This window comes from Acomys minous (assembly GCF_964271855.1).
Source record: "Acomys minous genome assembly, chromosome: 9".
NCBI lineage: Eukaryota > Metazoa > Chordata > Mammalia > Rodentia > Muridae > Acomys > Acomys minous.
The window spans coordinates 108,549,552-108,574,746 of record NC_140490.1 but is presented as its reverse complement, the minus strand read 5'-3'; the positions used below and the strand labels follow the sequence as shown (position 1 = coordinate 108,574,746).

At 35.7% G+C, this 25,195-nt stretch overlaps 1 protein-coding gene across 2 annotated transcripts in view; it reads left to right on the top strand.

The window, feature by feature from the left end:
- PTPRQ (protein tyrosine phosphatase receptor type Q) overlaps positions 1-25,195 on the top strand; it is a 182,502-nt gene that overhangs the window by 83,892 nt on the left and 73,415 nt on the right. For both annotated transcript variants that reach the window (XR_014782000.1, XM_084796167.1), the window contains exon 26: positions 13,673-13,996. Coding sequence is in view for 1 of the 2 variants with exons in the window: in XM_084796167.1 (XP_084652293.1) it covers positions 13,673-13,996 (324 nt within the window). In the remaining variant the exon portion in view is untranslated. The remainder of the gene's footprint in view (positions 1-13,672; positions 13,997-25,195) is intronic.

Below are 25,195 nucleotides of genomic sequence, written 5' to 3'. Positions count from 1 at the left end.
CACGGCCAGCATCATCGCCCCCCTGCTTTGCAGTCATACTGGTTGACGCTGTATGCCACATGAATGTAGTGCTGGGAGAGAAGGAAGTCATATGATCACATAATTCTCTGCCCATGTCTGAACTGGATGAAAGAATGCATGATGAGCAATAAATGAAGTAAAGGAATATGATTGTTTACTGAATTATTCATTTATCTGTTACTTAAGTAGTGACTTCATGACAAGTGGAGCAAGAGGTGCATTTTTATTTTATGTAATTATTAATAATTACCATATCATTGCAAAAAAAAAATAGAACCCTGCTTTGGAGGACTGGTCACTAACCTGTAGCAACAAAAATTCAAGCATACTGGAACATGTAAATGGAATGCTGCCTTACTTCTTTTGAGGAGGTTTCTATTCTTTTTCATTAGTTATTATGTGCATATATGTATATATATACATACATACACACACACACACAAACACATATATATATATATATATATATATACACACACACATTCCTAAATAGAACCTTCTCAGTTTGTATAAAATTATTTGTAGGTATGTTTTCAGGCATGACCCTTGGCTATTGGAAATTTGAATATAGTATATTTAAACTAGTACATTTACCATTTTACCTTGGAAATCATTGTTTATTTCAATATCAGGAGTATGTTGCTTTAAGTTGTATGCTATATATTGAAATTTTACATCATTCTATGGCATTTTTATTGTATTATTATACTGGATAGTTGGTGAATCATGACATATTTGTTTTCCTCAAATAGGAAATGATTAGTCCTTTAGTATTTTGGCATTTATCATATTGAGAAATACTATTTCTAGTTAACCATGCTTATTTATTGTTAAATGGGTACTAAACTTTATATTTGAATTTCTGAATTGATGGGGGTATTTTTAATATTCATCCAGTTACTATGAAAACTTAGACAACTTAGTTTTGATTGTTAACTGAAATTTGCATTCTGTAGAGAGATATACTTGATCAGCTGTATTATCCTAGTAGATGTGGTTAGACTTAACTTGCTGACATGTTGTGAAGACCTGTGTCTGATCGGTTATAAACTGTTGTTTCCTTTTAAAGTAGTATTTTTTTTTAGTAATTTATACTATCCTAATAAAAGTAGTCGAGAAATAGTTTTCACTTGCTTCCACAAATAGTTTCATTTTTTCAATCTATACCGTTTGATAGAATTAGCTCATGAAATCATACGGCCTTGAGATTTTGAATTATAGTAGATATGCCACAACTGACTTTTAAATATTATTTATTTTATTTTATATAAATGCATGTCTTGCCTGCATGTATATATGTACAATGTGTACATAACTGTTGTCACAGAAGCTAGAAAAGTGTTAAATGCCCTGAAACTGGAGTAAGAACAAGTGCACTTCTCAACTGGGCCATCTTGGTAGACCACCATGACTTTGAATTTTCAAGTATATATTTGATTATTCACATTTTACACATCAGTTTTTCTTAGGCATCTTTTCAAGAAATTGAGCCAATTCATCTGAGCGGTCATATTAATTTACTCAGAGATTTTTTTGGCACAAAAAATGATATCCCTGTGTTCATTCATGATGTTAGGTATTTGATTTGTCTTCATATATTTTAATATTTTATGAGCTTAAGTAGTCTGCTTCAAAAATCATATTTTCAATTAATATTTCCTTATTTGTCTGTTTTCTGCTTTATTTGTGGTTTCTTTCATTTTCATCTTTATCGATTTAATGGAGTTAATATACTATAGTTGCCAGCTGAGGATAAAATATGGAACCTGACTTTTACTCTTAGAATTTTTTTATTAATAATAATTTATATATATTCCTCTAATTATAACATATCACAGACTTGTGTGATGTGTTTAAAAAAATAGTGTTATCTCTAAGTACTGCAAAGCAGCCATGGGCATAGACATTAGTCTATACAGATCAAGGAGTGTCTAACTAGCTTTCCTTGACCAAAACTAGAAAGGACGTTTTCCATATCTGCCTTGTGGGGGTTTGTTACATAATCTGGGGCTCTTCAAACGATCATTACTACCCCACGTAGCATGATTTCATTTGAACTTATACTTTCAGTTAGGATAGTCCAGCGACCATGGGTTGGATACTATCCATTGTGACCTGGTGAGCTCACCCTGTTTGGCATACAACTAAAGGCAATTGTCCCTTCCACAGAATCCATCAGTGTCACTAGTGCAGCAAGGAAAAGCTGGGCCTTTGAGCTCCTCCCTGACCCATGAATGTCTGTTAACAGCATCAGTCTTCTGGCCTAGTTCAGGCAACCACAACTGTTATGAAGTCAAATTTACAATGGCTACATAATGGCCTGAAGCTAGCATAATTTATCTCTTCTTCCTAGCTTTTGGCTGTTCCATTTTTCTGTTTTCTCTTCTTCAGTGTCCCATGAGCCTAAAATAGGGTAGCATAAATATCTTGTGTAGGGCTGAGTACTAAACTTTTATTTATTTTATTTATTATTTAATAGCCATGAGTTTCTGTGTTCACAGAAAAGTGAAGCTTTTCTGATTCAGACTAGTATTTGTCAATGAATATAAACATAAAATTTTACAATGCACTTTTGTGCTATAACCATTTAGCTAAACTTCAGAAATTATGACCACTTATAGTCTATGATGTCCTCACCCATGGTGTTTTTTACTGGAGTTACAGCATCACCTGTATATATGTCTCCCCTTATGTGGAATAGTTAGGAAGCCAGTCAGAAAACACTTTGTAACTCCATAGTCATAACATGCTTGTAGTAGGCCATCAGGTCCACAGCTCGGAAGGGCCATTAATTACTCTTCTCTGTCAGTCTTCAAAGAGCCTTTTGGCCATACCAGGGCTAACCAGGAGAAAGACCACTTCCAGCTCAATTCTAGCATGCCATCTCTCTTTGGCAACCAAAGCTTGCAGTATCTTCAGGGAAGAGGGTCTTTACATCTAGTTCATGTGTACAACTAAGACCAATGGACATAGTCTATATTGTATGGAGGAGCCTTGGTAGCTTTCCTGACCTGCAAGTCATAGGGAAGCATTGCATACTTGGTACTAGGATTTTTATTTCATAACCTTATGGCTTCTGGGGGAAGTATGATCTACACATTCATGGGGCCTCCTCCATTTTTTAAAACATTTTTTTCATTCATTTATTTAATCACTTTACAACCTGATCCCCGCCCCATCTCTCCTTTCCTCCAAATCTCACCCTCATGAGCCCCTACCTCAATGCCCCCTCTTCTTCTCAGAGAAGAGGAGGCGCCCAAAGGGCTCCTCAAGTTACAGCAGGACCAAGTGCTCTTCCACTGAGGGCTGACAAGGCAGTCCAGCTAGGGGAAAGGGATCCAAAGATAGGCAAGAGGCCAAGACAGCCCTTACTCCCATTGTTAGGGGACCCACATGTTGACCAAGCTGCACATCTGCTACATATGTCTAGAGAGGTCTAGACAAAGTCCATGAATGCTCTTTGACTGGTGGTTCAGTCTCTGTGAGCCTCCTTGGCCCCAGGTTAGTTTACTCTGTAGGTCTTCTTGTGATGCCCTTGAGCCCTCTGCCTCCCTCAGTCCTTCCTCCCACTCCTCCTCAGACTTGTTCTAAATTATATTTAATAGACTTATACAATAGTAAGTCTCTACAGGAGTTCTACATACCCCTTAGTTGAGATAACTCAAACTTCTCATCTGCAGAAGAATAAGTTTGATAAAACCATGATTAGATCAGAGTTTGCTAAAGTTACCCAGGGCAAAGGATAGAATATATTCAGATTGGTTTGAGAATCTTTTCAAAATTATTTTGCAGATATATGTATCTGACATTATGTTATGATCCTAATAATAATTCTGTTCACACAAAGTGTTTTGTGTAGAATATCACATTGAACCCAGGCAAGGAGTACATAGAATATGTGTTTACATCTTAATAGTCCACTTGTATGTTAAAAGAGTAATATAAATTCTGTTTATAAATGTTTTAGCAACTGAAGAGTCTATTTATTGTTTCTTCCTCTCTCCCTCTCCACCTTACATCTTATAGGATGCCTGAAAATTTCAAATCCTTAACTGTTTAGTGTGAATACATTCTTTTTTTTCTCCTTTATTAATTTATTCTTGTTACATCTCAATGGTTATCCCATCCCTTGTATCCTCCCATTCTTCCCTCCCTCCCATTTTCCCCTTATTCCCCTCCCCTATGACTGTTCCTGAGGGGGATTACCTCCCCCTGTATATGCTCATAGGGTATCAAGTCTCTTCTTGGTAACCTGCTGTCCTTCCTCTGAGTGCCACCAGGTCTCTCCCTCCAGGGGACATGGTGAAAGGTGAGGCACCAGAGTATGTGAGAAAGTAATATCCCACTCTCCACTCTACTGTGGAGAGTGTTCTGTCCATTGTCTAGATCTGGGTAGGGGTTTAAAGTTTATGGCCTGTATTGTCCTTGGCTGGTGCCTTAGTTTGAGCGGGACCCCTGAGCCCAAATCTGCCTATCATAATGTTCTACTTGTAGGCTTCTAGGACCCTCTGGATCCTTCTACTTTGCCATTCTCCCATGATTCTCTCATCTAGAGTCCCACTAGAATGTCCTCCCCTCTGTCTCAGTTTCCTGGTAAGTGAAGGAGGAAACAAATAAAATGTGAACACATTCTTACAGTTTATATCTAAGTAGGGAATTTTTGTGTATACATCTTTCAATCAATTTTCTTCCCTAGAGAGAGAGTCCTTTGAAGGCAGAAAAAAAATTTAAACCATCATTCTGTTAGTGTTAGTAGTGGGGCAGACATTTTACTGCCATACGTTCATTTACCTATACTTTTGTTAAATTTTCCACATATCCCTTAATTGTTAAAGTAACACTTATTAGATATCAATGTTGGCCCGATGTTATAGGCTAACCTGAGTGCTTTCTGACATTTTTAAAAAATTCTATTTAACACAGGCCTCCACCACCTGCTATTCTGACACTGTAAGTACAGACCATTCATTCACTATCATGATTCAATTGTTTATACGTACATAGACTTTTCCAAATTGCTTTTACCTGGCCTCTTTCATGCCTAAGACTTTTCTTCCAAAGAAACTCTAGTTATGCTGAAAGGACATGAAACTAATATTTTATTTACATGCATACCTTGAACCATGCAAATGCCTACAAATCAGTATCCCTTTCTAATTTGATCACCATTGTTCATGGCTCACCTTGATGAGATGTTATAGGAGTGACCTTAAAAGACTATTATCTGGCTAGGATAATTTGTATCAAAATTAGCATTTTAATAGATATTTTCATGTTATGGCTCGTTATACAGCTGTCAAAGCTAACGAGTACAAACCATATTATTTTGCATCTACACTGAATATTTAAGATGGTATTTTATTCCATTATTTTCTCAAAATTTGACTTTATTCTCTGAAGTTTTATTAATATATTTTAATGAAGCCCTATGTTCAATAAAACTTGGCTTAAAGACTGAAGATATTGTAGCCAGAGTCCATGGGATCCTGGACCACCAGTTTTCCATCTATCTGTGCATGCACTAAAACAGATACTGCAGACTTTTTGGTCTTTTCCCATTGTGGATACTTCATCAATCCTCTTTCCCAATGTTTTAATAAGCTATTGAAATTGAATTGATTTGGCACTATTATGAGTCTTTATTCTCACTATGTAGGGTTATCTAGACAATGTTTATGTAGCACATTTTTGGTAATTGTTTATGATTTCTCCAATATCTCAAAATTAAGCAGACAACCAGAGTAAAGAAAATTTGTACTACATTATGACAAATAGTGAAAACAAAATTTGATTAAGAGACATTATAAGAAAGGGAAAAATTAAACATACTATTTACTGTATAAAGCTGCTGTTGATGACATTGTTCATTAAACAGTAACTTTTTTATATGATTTTGCAGAAGATATATGTATATATGTAAATATAATACATTTCAGTGCTAGAGATTATTACATTTTTGTTCACTTATTTTTGTCGTAATGATTGTGAAGATTTATGACATCTATTTTCTCTAAGATTTATTCTTATACCAGAGTCACATTCATGCCTTATTTCTGAAATATCCATGTTGTTACTAACCTAATACTGAGCTCATTTAATTCACTGTGTTTCAGTTTTCTCTCTATGAAATACATCATCACATTACCCTGTATTTCCTTAGTGTTATTTATAATTATTCTTTATCATGATATGTATTAATTTCTCATCAGTAATATGTAACTGGTTTATACTATACTAAATTTATATTTCATGAGCTAAAGAGATGGCTCAGCACTTAAGAGTGCTAGCCAATTTTGTAGAGGACCCAGGTTCAGTTCCCTGAATCCATATGGGAATGCACAACCATTTACAACTCTAGTTCTAAGAGATTAAATGCCTTCTTCTCTTCTTCATAGGTACTTTATGCACATGCTACATAAATATACATGCAGGGAAAAAGCATGCACATAAAATAAAAGTAAATGCATATTTTAAAATTCCTTTTTATCAACACCAACTAGATTACATATACTACATCTTCTTCAACTTACACTTTACCAATGAATTTCTATTGACTTTTATCTGTTATCTGTTTTAATCAACACTCCTCTTCTAACCTCACTGCCTGTCAAGAATAAGACCACACCTTGTGATCTCCAGTTTCTTATTACAACCTTATGACAACTATTTTTCTTCTATATTGAATAATTACCAGCTCTTGGAAAACATTTTATTGCTACTTATATATGGTTATCCATTTTCAAGCTTCTAGAATATCCTCTATTGAACTTTGCTTGTTTTCATGGATCCTTTATAGTGGTTTCTATAAAATAAGTTGTTTTTTATAGCTATGAAAAAGAACCCATGGAACCTACAAAATTTGAGATGAGTGTATAATGAATGGTATTGATTAAATTCAAGTCACTGTAAAATTTATACTTGGTATCCTGAAATTTTATATGTAAATTACTAATATTAATATTAAGCCATATATGTTATTTTAGCAAACTGCCATTTATGTGTGCTCATATTTCTATAGCTCATATTTTAAAATAGATCACATGAAAATTTTAGAAACTAAAAATTTCTTAAGGGACAGAAAATTGTGGTGATTTTTTATTTTTAATAAATATAATTACTAACAATTATCAGATAGCATAGACTATCTGTGACAATGTCTATGTGCGAAGATGCATAATGCATCTAAAAATACATAGTTACAAATCAAGAATTTTAAAACCTGATTTTGCACAGTAGTGTACTTAACCCGGTCATGAGAAATCCAACCAAACTACTACCAGCATCCTGTATAAGAGGCTGGCTCTCTTATATTAACATATTAAAATATGGCACTTATAAATTAACATAATAACTTTTATATGTACTTTCATCTTCTCAGTAGCATACTGTAATTTAGTCTGTGAAGGCTGTAGGACATGTAAATCTTTAAGTTTTACATATTTACACAGACTTTTCAGTTTGACTGTGATGAACATGTTTTCACTGATACAAATAATTTATGAATAAAAATGTAATTTCCTAAATGCCTTTGCCATTAATTTTCATCGCTTCATCATTGTTCAGTCATGTTTAGAAAATCTAAGCAAGCTGTGTGATTACTTCAGGAAACATGGAATGATGTGTTCAAATCAGTACCATCTGTGGATAGAAAGAGCTTGAGGTTTTTAGTCATTCTTAAGGAATGGAAATCTGATTCTCCATGCTAAAGTGAGTGTAATCCTCTGTATCTGTAACTCAATAGTGCGGCTGCCTTGAAATGGTCCAGTTCCATCCACAGTTCATCAAAAGGGAAGATACTGCTGGTCACTTATGAGTACTTGTGAAGTTGCAGTATTATAAATTATCTATGCATAACAGCATATATTTAGGGAGTCATTTCTGGTTCTTCTTTCTAGATACATTTAATAGAATAAATGTGTGCTATGTTTGATGCTACGCCAAAATCAAAGAGCTTTTCAGTAAGTTATAATTTAGTCACACAAATACACACTGAGGTCCCATGCTCTCCAGCGCTGAATCTCTGTGGCTGCCCTACAGGTCACAACAGATCAGTGTGGTGCATGTGGCCTTGTTTCCTCTGCCCATAGTGAGAAAACTTCATATCTGAGCTTTGTTTCTTTGTCAGAATAAAGTATTTGAAATTGTCTTCTCAGTAATACTGGACTATCTGAATCAACCCTTTACTGAAATATTTATTCTGCATCTAATTTTGTTGTTGAAATCTCATTTCCTAATATCTATCTGAACATTGAAGGAAAAGGTTGTTCCTAGAGCTACAGACAACATCCTGATGAGAAAAGCCTACTTTCTTTGCCTTTTCTAGTCCATTGGCTAGTGTATGATCTTTCGTGTATATTTTCATATGCACTTCAGATTCCTCTTACAAGTTCACACAGTTGTGGCAGAATTTAGTTCCTTGCCCTGGAATGTCAGAGTTACCTGGGTCTTGGCTCCATTGGTTGGCTCCACCTCCAGTGACTTACCACACCCTCAGGAAAAAGATGAAAATATGGCTCCCTCCCTCCCTCTCTCTCTCTCTCTCTCTCTCTCTCTCTCTCTCTCTCTCTCTCTCTCTCTCTCTCTTTGTGTGTGTGTGTGTGTGTGTGTGTGTGTGTGTGTGTGTGTGTACATTCTAGTATTTGGGAGGCAGAGGAAAGTGGATCTCTGTGAGTTTGAGGCCAGCTTGGTCTAAAGAGTGAGTTCCGGAACAGACAGTGCCACACTGAGAAAGGCTGTCTTGAATAACCCAGAACAAGACAAAACAGAAACAAAAACGAAAACAAACCCCAAAGCATAAAACAAACAAAAGAAAACACGGGAGGAGAGCTTGGTAGTCAACTTAAGAAAAGTGTCTGGCCCATAGTGCTTGGCTCGCAGGGAAAACAGACAATCAATTTGACAAAGGACAGTTGTAACTTTCATTAAAATACAATAAAAATCTTTCACCTCTTTACTGACCTTACGCTAAAACTAAAACCTTAAGTCATTCTAGAAGGCTTTATCCAATGTGATTCTGCTCCTATGTCCAACTTTCTCTCTTCCCATCGTTGTACTTGTGCACCCAAAATTTCCCATAGGCCACGCTCCACTTCCCCTGAGGGTCTGACTATGACGTGATGGTGTTCATTTGGCATGCTGCCTCTCTTTGTCTGCTCTCTTACTAGATTACCTCTCAAAAGCAGAGCCTGTTCAAGCCTTCTATATGAAACCCCAGAGTATACTTTGTATTCATTTAATTGTGTGATGAAGAATATTTATTGAATGACTAACTTAGGTCATGATAGACAGTAGCCAATATGTACATTGATATTCTATATGTATGGTAGCTTACCATATTTTATGATTATTAGTTAATATTTTATTGATATGGGCACAGATGCAATTTTCTAGATTTTTTTTTTAGCTTGAGATTATAACATAATTCCAGGACTTCTCACCCCCTTTTCCTCTCTCAAAACCCTTTCACTTATTTTATTTTTTATTTAAATAATTTATTGAGATTACATCGTGACTGCTATCCCCTCACTTGTATCTTCCTGTTCTCCCCTCCCTCCCTCTATTACCCTATTCCCCTCTCCTAGGTCAAACACTTTCATATATTCTTCCTTGCTCTTTGTCAAACTCAAGACCTCTTTTTTCATTGACTGCTGTTACACGCATGCATATATGCATAATTACATACATCTATGTTCCTAAATATAACTTCCTCAATCTATAGAGTGTTACTCACATGTGTGCTTTTAGGGCTGACCATTTGGTGTTAGATAACCACTTGTGCCCTTCCCTGGAGGAGAAGACTATTTCTCGTACACTCAGCCTGCTTCAGTTGCTTGTAGATTACAGATCTTCCTATAAGACTGAGACCTCACGGGCTTTTCCTTGTCTGCTTTCTAGATCTTTTATACAGAATATCAGAGTGAAACTGTGAGGAAACTAAACTACATTTCTCTAGAGTATATTTTTTCAATGCAAAGTGGAAGATTTATAGGAAAATAGATATCAGTTTGGGATGATAAAAGCTGTACACACTAATAGAGTTCTTTCTGGGTTATTTATAAAATTAATACTTGCTTTAGATTTTGAGTTTCTCTTTGTTCTGCTATTTGGTTTAGGTGCTTCATAAATAGTGACTGATAATTTATAGAAGAAAATGACGATGGGTTGCTATATAACAAATCATCACAAACATGATAGTTTAAACCAAAGTAGATTGTTAATTTATAATGCTAGAATTTGAAATCCACCCATTTTGTGTCAGACTCTCTGTTCAGTTTCTGGAGTTAAATTCGAATTGCTAATAAACTATATTTTAAAATGGAACTCAGAATCTTTTTCTAGTTCCACATAGTTGTGGCAGAATTCATTTACTTAAAGTCTTCAATCACCTGTTTTTTGATTGTCTCCTGATGAGGGGCTGCTCTCAGATGCAAGACTCATGTGATTTATCACCAGGACCCTTTTTCTTTAGAGGAAGGAATAGAGGTGCTTTGTTTCAGTGTTGTTTTAATGTTAAATATATCACTTACTTTAATTCTCTTCTTCACTCTTCTATTGCAGCCAAATAAATTGTTCTACTTTAAAAGAATGCATGGTCAGGTCCCATGGATGTCCTTTTATTTTCAAATATATGGATTTAGACTCTTCATTAAAGGAGCTGTGTTATTCCACTTCTATCCCAGGATCAGTATTTGGTGTGTACAAGCAATCTTGCAGACACCTTTATATATGAAGAGACAAGCTAACCAATATCGTTGATCTTTAAGCTTCCTTTGAATTCCAAAAGCCGATGATTTTAGCATTCATTTCCCTGTCTTGTGGATTTAACCAACAGTGCAGAGATAAAAATCAGAGCTCATTCCTGCTGCTGCCATCTAGTTCTTTCCTTAACAAATCAAATATTCAGTGAATTTCTCTCTTCCTCTTGAATAATTACAGGACTACACTTGTTAAAATTTCCTTCTGAGCATCTCACTGTGACACTCTGGTAGCCTTGTATCACAATACCAGCTATCTGTGAATCTGTCACAGAAAGTACCCAAGCTATTATGCAGTTCTTTTTTTGTTGCTGTTAAGACTAAATCAAACTTGACTTAACTCATATCACCTATTTCCAGATCTCCATCATCACCTGAGGGATTTGGTCCCACGTGCTGACTCTTTTCTGAAAATTTCGCCTGAGCCCTCAAGACGTTTTTTCTTCTCTGATTTAGGTTTTAAAATATATACTATGTTCAGGTGACCTTAGTTTAATATTAGTCACTGAAAGATTTGAATAAGCCATAGAATTGTTAACTAATTAGACAACTCTAAAACGGCTTTCCCCATATTATATTGTCCCAGAATATTTTCTGATTGCTTTTTCATAATTTGTAAAGATTAAATATAATGTGTTATGAGTAACATATCAAATATTTTATTGAATATACACTATTTTAAAAGTAATGTCATTATCCAATAAGATTTGGTGTTAAGTATAAGTATTTAAAATGAGTTGAAGCAGATTTTGTAACTTTAAATAATGTAATAATGTTTTTCCAATAATGCATACACTCTATTATCTACAGTTAAGTACCAATATATAGATAACAATTTATCTGTAAGTGATTTAGTAAAACTTTAAGAACAAAATAAAAAATATTGGCTCTTAGAGGCACAAATGTTATGAGTAATTCAAATACTTAAGACATGAAGAATACATCCCATTCCACAGAACTCCAGACACATATAACCATCTATCATTTCTATTTCCTGTTGAGCATATGGGAGGCGTTTGAGAGTCACCACAGTGAAAATAAAATCTTGTTGTTTCTTTCAAATCTTACTCCTTCCACAAGGCTCCTGTCTTTTGATTTGCTCTTGTCTTTCAATTTGCTCAGTTCCAGGATGTAGGAGCATTCATTTCTCCCTCCTTTTCTACACCTTCCAAGGCACACATGACCTATTTCTGCCATCTCTCCTTCAAGACTTATTCGGGATCTGACAGTTTCTTTCCCCTTCTGCCACCATGGAAGTCCAGGCCACTGAGGCCTTTTGCATCGATGTTGCCATGTTGTCAAGCACACACATTAGTTTTCCCAACCTTCTCTCTCTTGAGTCTATCTTAACTCTGAGGCAGTAGTGGGCATGTGAACGTGCTGGAGTGTGACAGTTCTCTGCTCACGTGAGAGCCATAACAATACTCTGCAATAATATATACCATCTGGCCTGCAACTCTCAGATTTTCCCTCCTGCTAGTCACTCCTTGCTCCTTGTTATTAAAAAAAAAAACCAAACCAAAACAAAATGAAGCATCATTTCATCATAGAGACTTAATCATATTTCCTCTATTAGGGATATTCTTTGTAATAGTTATGTAACTCCTTTCTTTCCCTTCATCAACAACTTAGTCTTTCAGTTAGCACGACATTATCTATGACATATTCTTTCTTTCTTCCATCAACTATTTTTCCTACATCGGGGGTCACCTCCAATATACTATATTAACACTGTCTGGGTATTTTAAGTGTTTTTTTTAATGTGTATGAGTGTTTTGTGCGCATGTATGTATGTGCACTGCATGTGGAGACCAGGAGAGGGCGCCAGATCTCCAAGAACTGGAGTCAAGGAAGGTGGCAAGCAACCCTGTGGGTGCTGGGAAGAAAATCAGGGTCTTCTGTGTGAAAAAAAGAGCTTTTAAAATTAATATAAATTTCAACGAGCAAAGATCTATGTCTTGCTTTGTATAGTGTATTCTTGGTACCCACAATATTACCAATTCTAGCAGGTGATATTTATATGTCCATCAAATATTTTACTAATTTGACATAGTTAGGAATGAGTGAGTTCCATTCCAAAAATGGTTATCATTCTTTTTATATCATTTTAGCAAGGGTATTACAGATATACATGAGGAGGCATGGTTGAGAACAGTTCCAATACTACTTAGTCTATTGCTCTTTCACATATCTAAGTATAATATGCTTTTATTACTTTCCCAATAAATTGCCTTAAAAACATGAGCTTTACTGTATCCTGGTTCCCTAACAGGGGCCTCAGTGTCTGATAAATGATTCCCTGTTAGCAAACTAAAGGGCTGTAGGGCTCCTAGTAAGAGCACACGGTTGTGACAATGTACTGTTACTGTAGCTTGTACATTAATGCCTGTGTATTGGGTGATATTACAGAAAGTGCCCTTATGCACAATATAAATGGAGTTCAATTGATAACATTAATTCCTTAAGTAAGCTTGTTTATTTAAAACAGTTTTTGGTCAAAACTTGCAATATAGAGACTGTGCTTGTTACTTTCTAGATACTTAAGTAAGTGAGTAAATAATCTTTCTTGGGAACTGAAAAATAAACTTGGAGGCCGTATCTAGGAAAGTTCTTAGCATGATGTGAGCATATGACTATCTTTGTATCAGTAAATTTTGCTCTGCAAAGCCAGAGTGCTTTCCTAGAAACCACTTCAAAGTGGGTTGTACAGTCAAGTTAGAAATGAAAGATAATAAAAAAAAGTTTGGCCCTTCCTGTTTTGAAATAATGGCACCCCAAAGACTCAACCTGGAATCCTGTTCATTCACTGTAAGGATAACAGTCTGAGTGATGTCATCATGTGACTGATCTCCACGGCTTGCATTATAATGTTTGTTACCTTTCTCTTTAATGTCTAGTTCCCACTGTTCCCACAAATATAGCTTTTTCCGACGTCCAGTCAACTAGTGCAACACTAACATGGACAAAACCTGATACCATCCTCGGATACTTCCAAAACTACAAGATAACCACTCAACTTCGTGCCCGGAAATGCAGAGAGTGGGAATCTGAAGGATGTATTGAACATCAAAAATTTCAATACCTCTATGATGCAAACCTAACAGAAGAAACAGTGCATGGATTAAAGAAATTTAGATGGTATAGATTCCAAGTGGCTGCCAGCACGAATGCTGGGTACGGCAATGCTTCTGATTGGATTTCTGCACAAACTCTGCCTGGTCGTAAGTATTGTCCTGCCGTATCTATTCATATTGCTTTCTGCTTACTACCTCTATGTTAATGGTTTCTACTTATTCCACTGTGGACAAGTTGGTATACCAACTAACTTAAGCAACAACACACCTATTTTTAATAAAAAAAAAAAAAGAATGGAAAATTACATTGCAGTGATTGTTAGGACTTTTAAAAAAATACTCCTAGAATTGTGTCGACCTCTTAGAGTCTTATGTTACAACAAAGAATTATGGGAACACTCTCTTGTGGAAAGCCGTTAAGTCATATTGGTAGCCATATGCTGCTGCCATTGATTGATGCCTACACATTCATTTAAAATATATTGCTTTTAAGAAGAATTTTCAGATCTTTTTCTTGACTTCAGACCCACACACATGTACATAACATGCACAGTGTAAATGTGATGACCCTAGGTGATGACCCTGGTGTATCTGGGTTTCTGGAGAGATTAAATATTAAGTGTCTGATACCTATCTTACGATGAGGACAAGAAAAACAAGGATACAAAGGAGCACAATATCTCACAATAATATTTAAAGTTCAGCACTTTTAGATCCAGGGAAAAGTTCTTAACATGGTGTTGTTTTGTTTGTATTTTTTTTAAATATCATTGAGTCTACACAAAGTTTGCTCTTGAACCTAAGCTTCATATTTTAAAATACTTAGCCATAATTAAGTAAATACATTTCTATTATTTGTCCTGAAACCTGACTTCAGAGAAGTGCGACAATTTCCATGAAATTTAAATGAATTACATGCAAATGTTGAGTGCCAGATTTATGGAGCTTATTCTCTGAAAAGCCATCTCTCTCCAAGTCCCAGCACTTCAGAGTAAACATAGCTGCCCACAGCAGCACTGCTCATTGTAATAAGTCCTCTCTGCCTTAGCTACTTTATACACAGTGACAGAATATCTGATCAAAGCAACACAGATACAGTCCACAACAGGGGGAAGGCATGGCGACAGGAGCATCCCTATGACTAGACCCACTGCTTTTGTAGTCGTGAAGCATAGAAGAACTGGACGTAAGGCAGGCGATACAGCCTCAAGACAAGCCCTTCAGTGTTGTACCTCCTCCAGAAAGACTCCTTCCACTGAAGGTGCCGTGACCTTCCCCGAAAGTTCCAGTAGCTGGGAATGAAATATTCAAAGATAAAACCCATCAGAGATATTTTGTATTAAAATGCACCAACATCTTCTGAATACAAAATTTATGTTGTTAATCTTCATTTCTTGATCAAGTCTCTTATTCAGAGATTCCTTTCAGGTTAAAGTAAGATTTTCCTAAAAAGAATTTTGTTATTAGCAGATAGATAGAAACGCACACACGCATGCACACACACACACACACACACACGATTTTTAGTGACAACTGGACTCTGTTTTGGCCTTTATAGATAACAAAACAAGCTTCTATCTAGAGCCTTTGTTTGGTCTCTTGAATGTATCTCTTGTTACAGTTCCCTGGAGTGGCTAGCGTCATTTTTGTCAGAGTGATTAACAAATGTTGTATAGTGTAATTCTACACTTGGCATAGAATCCCCCCAAATCAGCTTTCAACACATTGCTTATCCAAGTTTTTTTCCTTTAATACTTTCACTTTTATCTCTGGAAGATTTTCTCCTTTAGGTTTTTTTTTCTTCTAATCTTTCTATTAGTCCTTTTTTGTCTCCCTTGCTTGTATTTTATGCTGTTTTATTAATTCTAAATGTTGGAATACCAAGAAATTCATACTAGTATTTTTCTTTAATATTACATAGCTTCCAGGAGCTCTTACCTTGAAGAGTCTTCTTTTGTCCCATGGCTTAAACTTACATATTGATTATCCACAAGTCTCTATTTATAGTCCCAAATGCTCCCAAGAATTGCAGGTCGGTATATTTATATGAGTGATAGCATTAGGCAGGAATATCTAACAAAATTCTTGAAATAACAATAACTATACACCGAATCTCCCCATCCTCTACCCTTTCTTAGCTTGGGATAAGCTACTATTAATTTGCTTGCAGAAAATGAAAGTATAGATAACGTTCTTTTCCTCTTACATCTGTCCACGACTCACCTCCACTCAGTGCAGTAATTGGACTGGCTTCCTAAGCGATGAGACCAATTTTTAATGCTAAAATAGGTGACTTAGCAAACTACTTTTTCTAACTTTTACCTCTCATTCACATGATAGTATTTTTATTGCTAAAACCCCTGTTCTTTTTGGCTGCAATGTTTTGTCTTGCCTTTCTTAGCATGAACAGAAGAAAATATTTATGGAGCCTTCTACATAGTGGTTTATGCATAGAATTCTTAATGGCAACCCAATTTAAAGTATTCATGATGAAAGTTGACTGAATCTACTATAGTTGATAAGGGCGAAGGAATTGTTTCTTAATGCAGATGATAGTACTCCAGTGCTAAAACAGCAACAGTAACAATAACAACAACAACAACAACAACAGAAGAGAACCACGGGACAAATTAGAGTCAGTTTATGATTAGTCAATAAGAATAGTTATTTTGAATGCTATGCTTTGAGAATAAATTGCTATTCTTTTTGTTTAACTTTCTGAGAATTTCATATACAAGTATTATATTTACATCATTTCTACTTCTCCTTCTTTTCTCTCCAACTCCTCTAGTCTCCTGCCTGACTGCCTCTCAGACTTATGACCTTTTCTTCCATAATTATTGTTACCACATTCACACACACCATGGACTCCTCACGCAAACCATGGACTCCATTTACTTTTGCTCTTATGTATATGTGCTCAGAGTTTGGAATTAGATAACCTACCCAGAGGCTCATTCATTCTCTCTCTCTCTCTCTCTCTCTCTCTCTCTCTCTCTCTCTCTCAAAACCAGAGGTGACACCTTGTGAAATTCGCCCATCTTCATTGGCATGCCAACTGGTTGCCATTGTGCAAGTCTTACTTCAGGAACTGTGTTATTGAGATTTCATTAGTGCAGCTTCACTGAAATGTCTACAAACACTATCTTACAGAAGGCATCCTCATCCTCTGGCTCTCTTCCATGGTGTTCCCTGAACCTTAGGTATAGGGTGGCAGTGTAAATTTATCCAGTTGGGGTTGGTCACCTATTCTTTGCATTGTGACCGCCTGTGAATGTTGGGAATAATCTCCATCTGCTGAAAAAGAAACTTCTTGAATTATGGGAGAAACACAGCTAACTATAAATATTCAGAACACTGTTAGAAATTCTATTGTTTTAGGAAAATGACAATAGTGATTTTTTTCTCTCAGGTCTTGGACCTTTCTAGTCACATTAAAGTAGAAATCATAAAGAAATAGATATTTAAAGATTGGCAAAGCTGTGGATCTAAAGTACTCAGGTGAAAGCATTAGATAAAAAATCACAAATTAGGTTTTGATAGAAAGTAGGACATTCAACTAAAAAAAATAAAATAAAAAGCAAAGCCCCAGAAACTGTGTGTTATTGTAAAGAGTAACATAATGAATGATGTTACCTGACACAAAATAATTAAATGATAAGAATTATGAAAAATTAGCAGAGAATATATTATCTGAATGGGACATGTTACCACTGGCCCAACTATTAAGTCTTCTGATATTTGATAAGAAATAGGAAAGTTTGATCTTTTTAGGTGAAGATGCTCAGGTTTTTATTTGTAGCTATTTTTTTTTCTTTTTAAATTAATTTATTCACTTACATTCCAATAGCAGTCCTTTCCCTCATCTCCTGGTCTCACCCTCCCTGCCTTTCCCTCCTCCCCTCCCCTAGTCCACAGAAAGGGGGAGCCCTCCTCCTTTAGCTGCTGATCCCAGCCTATCAAGTCTCTTGAGACTGTCTGCATCCTCTGCTTCTCTGGCCTGGCAAGGTTGCCTCGCCTGCCTGCGGGAAGTGATCAAAGTGCAGGCAACAGAGTTCATGTTGGAGACAGGCCCTGGTTCCCTTACGAGGTGACCTACATGGAGACCCAGTTTCCTATCAGCTACCTCTGTGCAGGGAGGGACCTGTGTCCTCTTTATGCATCCTGGGTCCTTGTTTGATGCAGCACTCTCCACAGCAACCTCCCCACCCCCGAGGCTGAGATTTGTTAATTATCATTTGGTTCTATATCTTAAACACTTCATTTCTGGCCTGTTTATTTGCAACTTTGGGTTAGACTATGCCTGGCTCTGAGTGTCTTCTGCATCGTGTAAGCAGCTTGCTCACAAGGTGCCTGCTTCTACCTGCTCACTGTGTCAGAAGGTGAGCTCTCTAAATGTACTGTCTCTCGCAGAGAGACTTAGGGCTTCTGTAGAATTTGTTTAATTAGCATATAATCATATCAATTCAGATTCTGGCCAATGAAATTAGAAACTTGAATTCTTAATGTTTCACGTGTTTAGGAGTTCCTAGTTAAATACTATTCATTGCACCACTTCCCGTCACTGCTTACCCATTGTTAAGATTTTTATCACCATATTCAATTTGCAAAAACACATGAAAAAATTATATTCACTTTGAGACTAGTCAGTCAAGAAAGAAGTGTGGCTATTTTCAACCCCTCCTGGTGTAGAAAAGAAGTAGTTTTTCTCATCTTAGTAACCGGAAAAAAATAGTTGCATAGGAATAGAAATACATTATATGTATCTTACATATATATATTATATAAAGGCAAAAATATACTACATGTATTATGTATTTAACACATATGTATCTTTGTACATGTATTATACATACATGAAATAACATTTTAAAATAAAAAGTATCAGAACAGTCCAATACAAAAATCTTAAGGAATAGTTGTTTTAAGTAGTCAACTAAATCAGGCTTGGGATAGATAATTTTTTTGTATATAATCACTTATGTACATAAGTTATATATATGAGTAAGTATCCCAAGTTGGTGAAAATACATTACAGTCTTAACATTCATAAAATCTATAGTCTTTAAAATGAGGAGTTCTATGTGAGTGGGCATAATAAATTAGTTCTTTAAGATATGACAATGACTTGTTTACTTTTCCTTTATTCTAAGGAATATGACAACTTTTTGATCTAATAGAAGAAACACTTTTCTAATAATGAATATATTTTAATTCCTGAATTACATATATGTACAGTAAAATAAAATTTTATCAATTGTATGAAGCCAAGGAGAATCTGATTTTATTTTTATAAAACACTAAAAGGTACTAGATATATCATTACATATATAATATGTATAATTACTATGTATATGCATGTACATGTATGCTTGCATGGTGACATAACATTTAAAATAAAAGAGAATTAGAGGTGGAAATTGTGGTATACACCTTAAATCCCAGCCCTTTGTAGGCAAAGGCAGGTGAATCTCCTCTGTGGGATAAGACCATCCTGGTCTTCATAGTGAACGCCAGGACAACCAGAGCTTCATAGTGAAACCCCATTTCAAAGAACACTAGGAAAACAAACAAACAATAAAAACAAATTAGAATGTCCAAACAAAACTCTCTTTAAAAGCAGTAAAGTTTTCAGGACTTACATAATGCTTAGATTTCTGCATATCAAAAATGAATAAACATTTTATAGAAACATAATCTGGATGAAAATAATTAACATTTTATGTTATTATGTACAATTGAAAAATGGTGTGCTGTTTCATGATATGACAAGGCAAAATATTTATTTTATTTTATTTTTTATTAATTTATTCATGTTAGATCTCAATTGTTATCCCATCCCTTGTATCCTCCCATTCCTCCCTCCCTCCCATTTTCCCCTTATTCCCTTCCCCTATGACTGTGATTAAGGGGGACCTCCTCCCCCTGTATATGCTCATAGGGTACCAAATCTTTTCTTGGTAGCCTGCTATTCTTCCTCTGAGTGCCACCGGGCCTCCCCATCCAGGGGACATGGTCAAATATGGGGCACCAGAATTCGTGTGAAAGTCAGACCCCACTCTCTACTCAACTGTGGAGAATGTCCTGTCCATTGACTAGATCTGGGTAGGGGTTTGAAGTTTACTGCACGTATTGTCCTTGGCTGGTGTTAAGGCAAAATATTTAACCATATCACTGAACTAGAGGGAAAGAAAACCCAAGCAACAGTGTAAAAAGTCAATATTTCAAGTACGTGTGTGTTCTGTTCTAACTGTGGCAAGGTGCACCTAAGGACTTACTGACACACCTTCCTAACCCTCTGAGGTTTTACAAAAGAGCTAGAGCTTGAGGTTAGTCTGAAATCAAACTGTTCAGAATTTGTATAACAAAAAATCTCAAAGTATGAATCACAAATGTAAAGCTTGTTCATATCATAAAATGCTATTGTTGTATCTCTCTTGGTTCACAAAGATCTCTGTAACTGAAGCAACAATGTTTTCTCCTTAAATCCTCCCTGTAGAAATCACATCTCTCCTTCATTCTGTGTACATAGACACAGAGCACAAAATTACAAGGCAGAGATATTTAACTTAGAACATGAACTCGCAGACTATTATATCCATCCATTTTTTCCTAATTATTCATATCCTCATTTTGAGTTGTGTGGTGAGAAAGCATAGCATAGAAATCTGTTAAATCTATATGTTGTGCAACAGGCATGCATAATATTAAGGAAATATTCAACATTAAAGAGTGTGGGTGTGAAATTAGTACGGAATGGAACAGGAATGTCATAGTGTGCATCTCCTATGGACCACCAGGACAGGGAGACTGTAAGGAAGGAAAATTCCTGGGGTAGCGCTTAGGTTGTGAAAACCACAGGATACCATACTCATGAGGAATTTTAACTACCCAAACATCTGTTAGGTTAAAAAAAATTTCAACAAAACATGCCTCATCAAAGAAGTTTCTAAGGAATGTGACTTTACACACTAAAAAGAAGGGAAAGCAGAGGGCTGAGCTCACCTTAACGTGACTTAAACTAATCGTTAACGCCTTGCTGTGTGTTTACCTTTCTTAATTTCAGCCGTAAAATAAGCTTACAAGCAATGTTAGAGCAACACCAACCGAGAGGCACAACGCCACAGTGATGTTATCCATAAATGAGAAAATTGAATCCAAGACACCCAGAAACTCACCGGATAGAGGAATAGGTCATTGCTATAAGGGTTCTATCTTGATGTGACTAGGGGGAAAGCAGAGAATCATTCGTTCTCTAAGTGAAGTTAGTCAGATGCTGTTAAAAGTTGTCTATATTAGCCACCCAGAACTTCTGAATCTTTCTTTTAAAAACATCTCTCCGTTAGACTTGTATATAGATGTTACTGATCTAACCATTTCAGCTTTCCAAAGATTCAATCCTGGCAGGCCCTTCAGCCCATTATCCATCCTTTTTGTTTCCTGGTTCAACATAGTAACCAATTATCTAGGTGTTGAACAAAGCAGCCTAGGAATTATTCTTATTTCTTGTTTTTTCTCCATTCTTATCCCCCATGAGTCATGTCTGAGACCAATGGACTTTCCTGTTTAAATCTTTTGTCTTTGTATTTAATTTTCTTTAGTGAAGTCTCTAGGAATATTCTTCATATTCATCTTCTAGATCAGTACGAAAGATATTTGAATGTCTGGCCTGTTTTTCAATTTTCACGGCACCACTTCTATGCCCACTTTCCTGTTTTTTGTTTGCCTATATGGAACATATATCTTTTGGTGATTTTTTAGGCTACTGTTTATGCCTTTATGCCCCAGTAGCTCTGCTGTTCACTTAGTGTTGTTCCTATTACCTTTTGAAGGCCAGCTCCTTTTTCTCTGTAGTTTGAATTTAATAAAAAGCTTTTTAAGACACTTCTCTCCCTATTCGTGACTCCCAAAATGTGTTTCTGAAATGTTACATTGTGTCATGGTTCATCTTTTGCTTTGATGGGACTTTGAGTAACATAAGAACAGAAACGATCAGGTGGTCATTGTTTATGTGTGCTTCTGTCCTTTGTGTCTTTGTTCCCACACTGTGCTATACATAGGAAAAAGAGGTATGACTTGGTGAGCAAACATTTCAAAAGTCAAATATGTATTTCAATATGATTCGTATAAATTTTCTTTGTTTTCTGAATCTTTTCCTTCAAATATTTGCACAAGTATTGTTAAAAGTAAAATCCGTCTGGTGAGTTACTGTTCCCATAGGATTGGCTTTGCTCCTTTTATTTTAAGAACTGGTCTACTTAATATTTTCAAGAATTTGGGGCTTTCATTTTACTAATCAATATAAGTCTGAAATTTTTATATAGGAAAGAAGTGTGTATATAATATTTCTGACAGGATTTCAAACTGTAAAGGAATAACATCTGAAAATGAATCTAAGCATTGACAATAATTGATACCTTTTAGAAGGATTGAAGAATTCAGAGTAAATAAACAATTTGCTGAAATAATGAGGTCTAGTAAATGTATGCAGTGAAGGAAGATTACCCACACAGGAAACAAAGGGAACGTGCAGTGTTTATACATGATATGCTAACTTCCAAGTAAAAGACAGTTGGGTAAGGTAATCTTTACAGACAAATAATAAGTATATAAAATTTGTGATATTCTTTAATCAAATGAGCTTTTCCAAATTATTAAACAAATGCCCTAGAATTCAAATACATTAAAATATTTTTATTAAAATTATACTAACATAACCAAAAAGACTGTTTTGCAGCGAACTTACTAAACTCAAGCAAAAGAAAATACAAAAGTTATAACATTTTTTAAAAAAATTCAATGTTTTTAGAGACTACCCCTCACAGAGTAAGAATGAAAAGGCTTCTGTCCTACTTATGGACTACTTAACTCTAGTTTGTTCTCTCAGAATTAAAACAATCCCCTCCTTTCCCATCACCAACTTCAAATCTCATTTTCAGGTGGATTTGCTTTCACTCTACAGAGAATAGTCTTTCATTTGGTTCAGAAAAATGAGTGAAGTAGGATTAGTTCATTGGGAGTTTGGGTCTTTATATTTACCTCACCAGTATTAGTTCCCAAATCAAGATAAATTCAACTCTTTATTCACTTTCTAAGATATAATAAAAAACCCGTAGTTGACCATGAACAATTCTAAATTAGAAAACAAAAAGATTGATCTACCTCAGGTCTCAAGTAATGTTCTGTTATTGAAAGTATTTTCATTTAATACTTTTCGTAATATATATTTTGACCATATATTATTTTCCCTCCCTCCCTGTCCATCTTTTACTCTCCAAGTTTCATTCTCTCCTCTCTCTCTCTCTCTCTCTCTCTCTCTCTCTCTCTCTCTCTCTGTCTCTCTCTCTCTCATGCGTGCACTCTCTCTCTCTCCATTTCTGTTTCTCTCTGTCTCTGTCTGGCTCTCTTTGAGGAAAAACCCAAAGAATAAAAATCCAAGCAAACAAAAATTAATAGAACAAAAATGTTAAAACAAAACTAATGGTACACAAAGGACACAGACTCTGTTTTATGTTGGCTAAGTGCTTTTGGGAATAGGTCATGCTCTGGACTACAGTTGGTATGCCAGTGACACTCCATTGGAGAAAACTAATTTTCCTTTTTCTAGCAGGTATCAATTGCAAATAGCTTCTTGGTTAGGGGTGTGGCTTTGTATACACTTCCCCTCCTCCTTGCTTGATTGTTTTTTGTTGTTGTGGGGTTTTTTGTTTTGTCTTTTGTTTGTTTGTTTGTTTGTCTTTTTCTGGTTTGAACTTGCACAGGCAGGTCTTATGCATACTGTCACAGATTCTGTGAGTTCATATGTGCATCACCCTGTTGTGTCTGGATGGAACAGTTCTGTTGGAGTTAGCCATCGCCTCTGAGCCTCTGACTCTTACTGTGATTTGGGTTTCTCTTTCTTATAGATCTCTGAGCTTTGAGAGTAAGGGCTTGAAAAGGGCATCACATTTACGACTGAGTGCTTGAAAGTCTCCCACTCACTTCACATTATCCACTTATGAGTCTATGTTAATTCCTGTCTACTGTAAGAATCTTTTTTTGATGAAAGTTGAGGGACGTACTCATCTCTGGATATAGCATTATGCTATTAAGAGTCATATTATTGCTATGATCCCTTAGCAGAATAATACTGATGAATTTTTCTCTAGGCCCATGGCTTACCTGGTCTCGAGTCCTTCGCCACTTTAGCCTTGTCAGTTATGTGTCCCATCTTATGGAATAGGCTTTAAATAAAATTGAAGCATAGTTGGTTACTTGCATAACATTTGTGCATCAGTATATTTTACGGACTGGTCTCTGTTGTAGGTTGCAGGATTCCTAGCTTGGTGATACTGATGATTACTTTTCTAACTGAAGTTAGAACAGGAATCTTAAGGCATGGGCATGCAATGCACTGAGTCAGTCCTAAAGACTATACACCTGACCAATCATGCACTTTGTTCATCTGCAGCATTCGGCCTTCAGCCTCACACCTTATTGGGCCTGGGAAAGCCTATGGGTGGTATAAAGACACCAGTGGACCAAGTATGCCTGTGCACACGTGAAATTTTAGTAGTTGTGGAGTGGAGGTGGGAGACAATGAGGTTGAGGTCAGTCCAGTCTCCATACGGGTTTGAAAAGTAGCCTGCAATACACAATGAGACATTTTCCTGAAAATAAGGGGGATGGGAGAGAAAGTCAGCACAGTAACAATATAGAGATTATCAAGAGTGGTTTGAGGCTAAATATTATTACAAAGAACATCTGCCAAAGTAATAATTGACAAGAAATATCACCAGGTTTATAAAATTAATCTAATAAAAAACATTCAAATATTTCTTGGCTAAAGAAACTGATTGCAATTTAGCCAGTTTTTCAATAATGAGGAGAACAGTGGAATTACTGGACACCATTCTTGGTGCTTAGTGATAATATTTTAAGTTAGTGTATATACAAGTTATTGTCATTTTTAATTAAATCTACCAATTAGGTAAAATATTTTTTCTATTTTGAAAAAAAACCCAAAAAATTCATATATTCTGTCAGGAAAGGATTTTTTTTTACAGATTATTAAACAATATTTTCAAAATATAAATAAAATATTTTTAAAATATGCCTTTTTCTACAACTCTAAAATAAAAAGACATCTGGGTGTGATGGCACATGCCTGCAATCCCAGGACTCAGGGAGGCAGAGGCAGGTGGATCACTGTGTGTTAAAGGACAACCTGGTCTACAAAATGAGTTCAGGATAGCCAAGGCTACACAGAGAAACCCTGTCTTGAAAACAAAATAATAGATAATAAAAATAATAAAATTTACATGAAATTATAAGAATTGTCAGTGTGTGGTATTATTAGCTCTAACT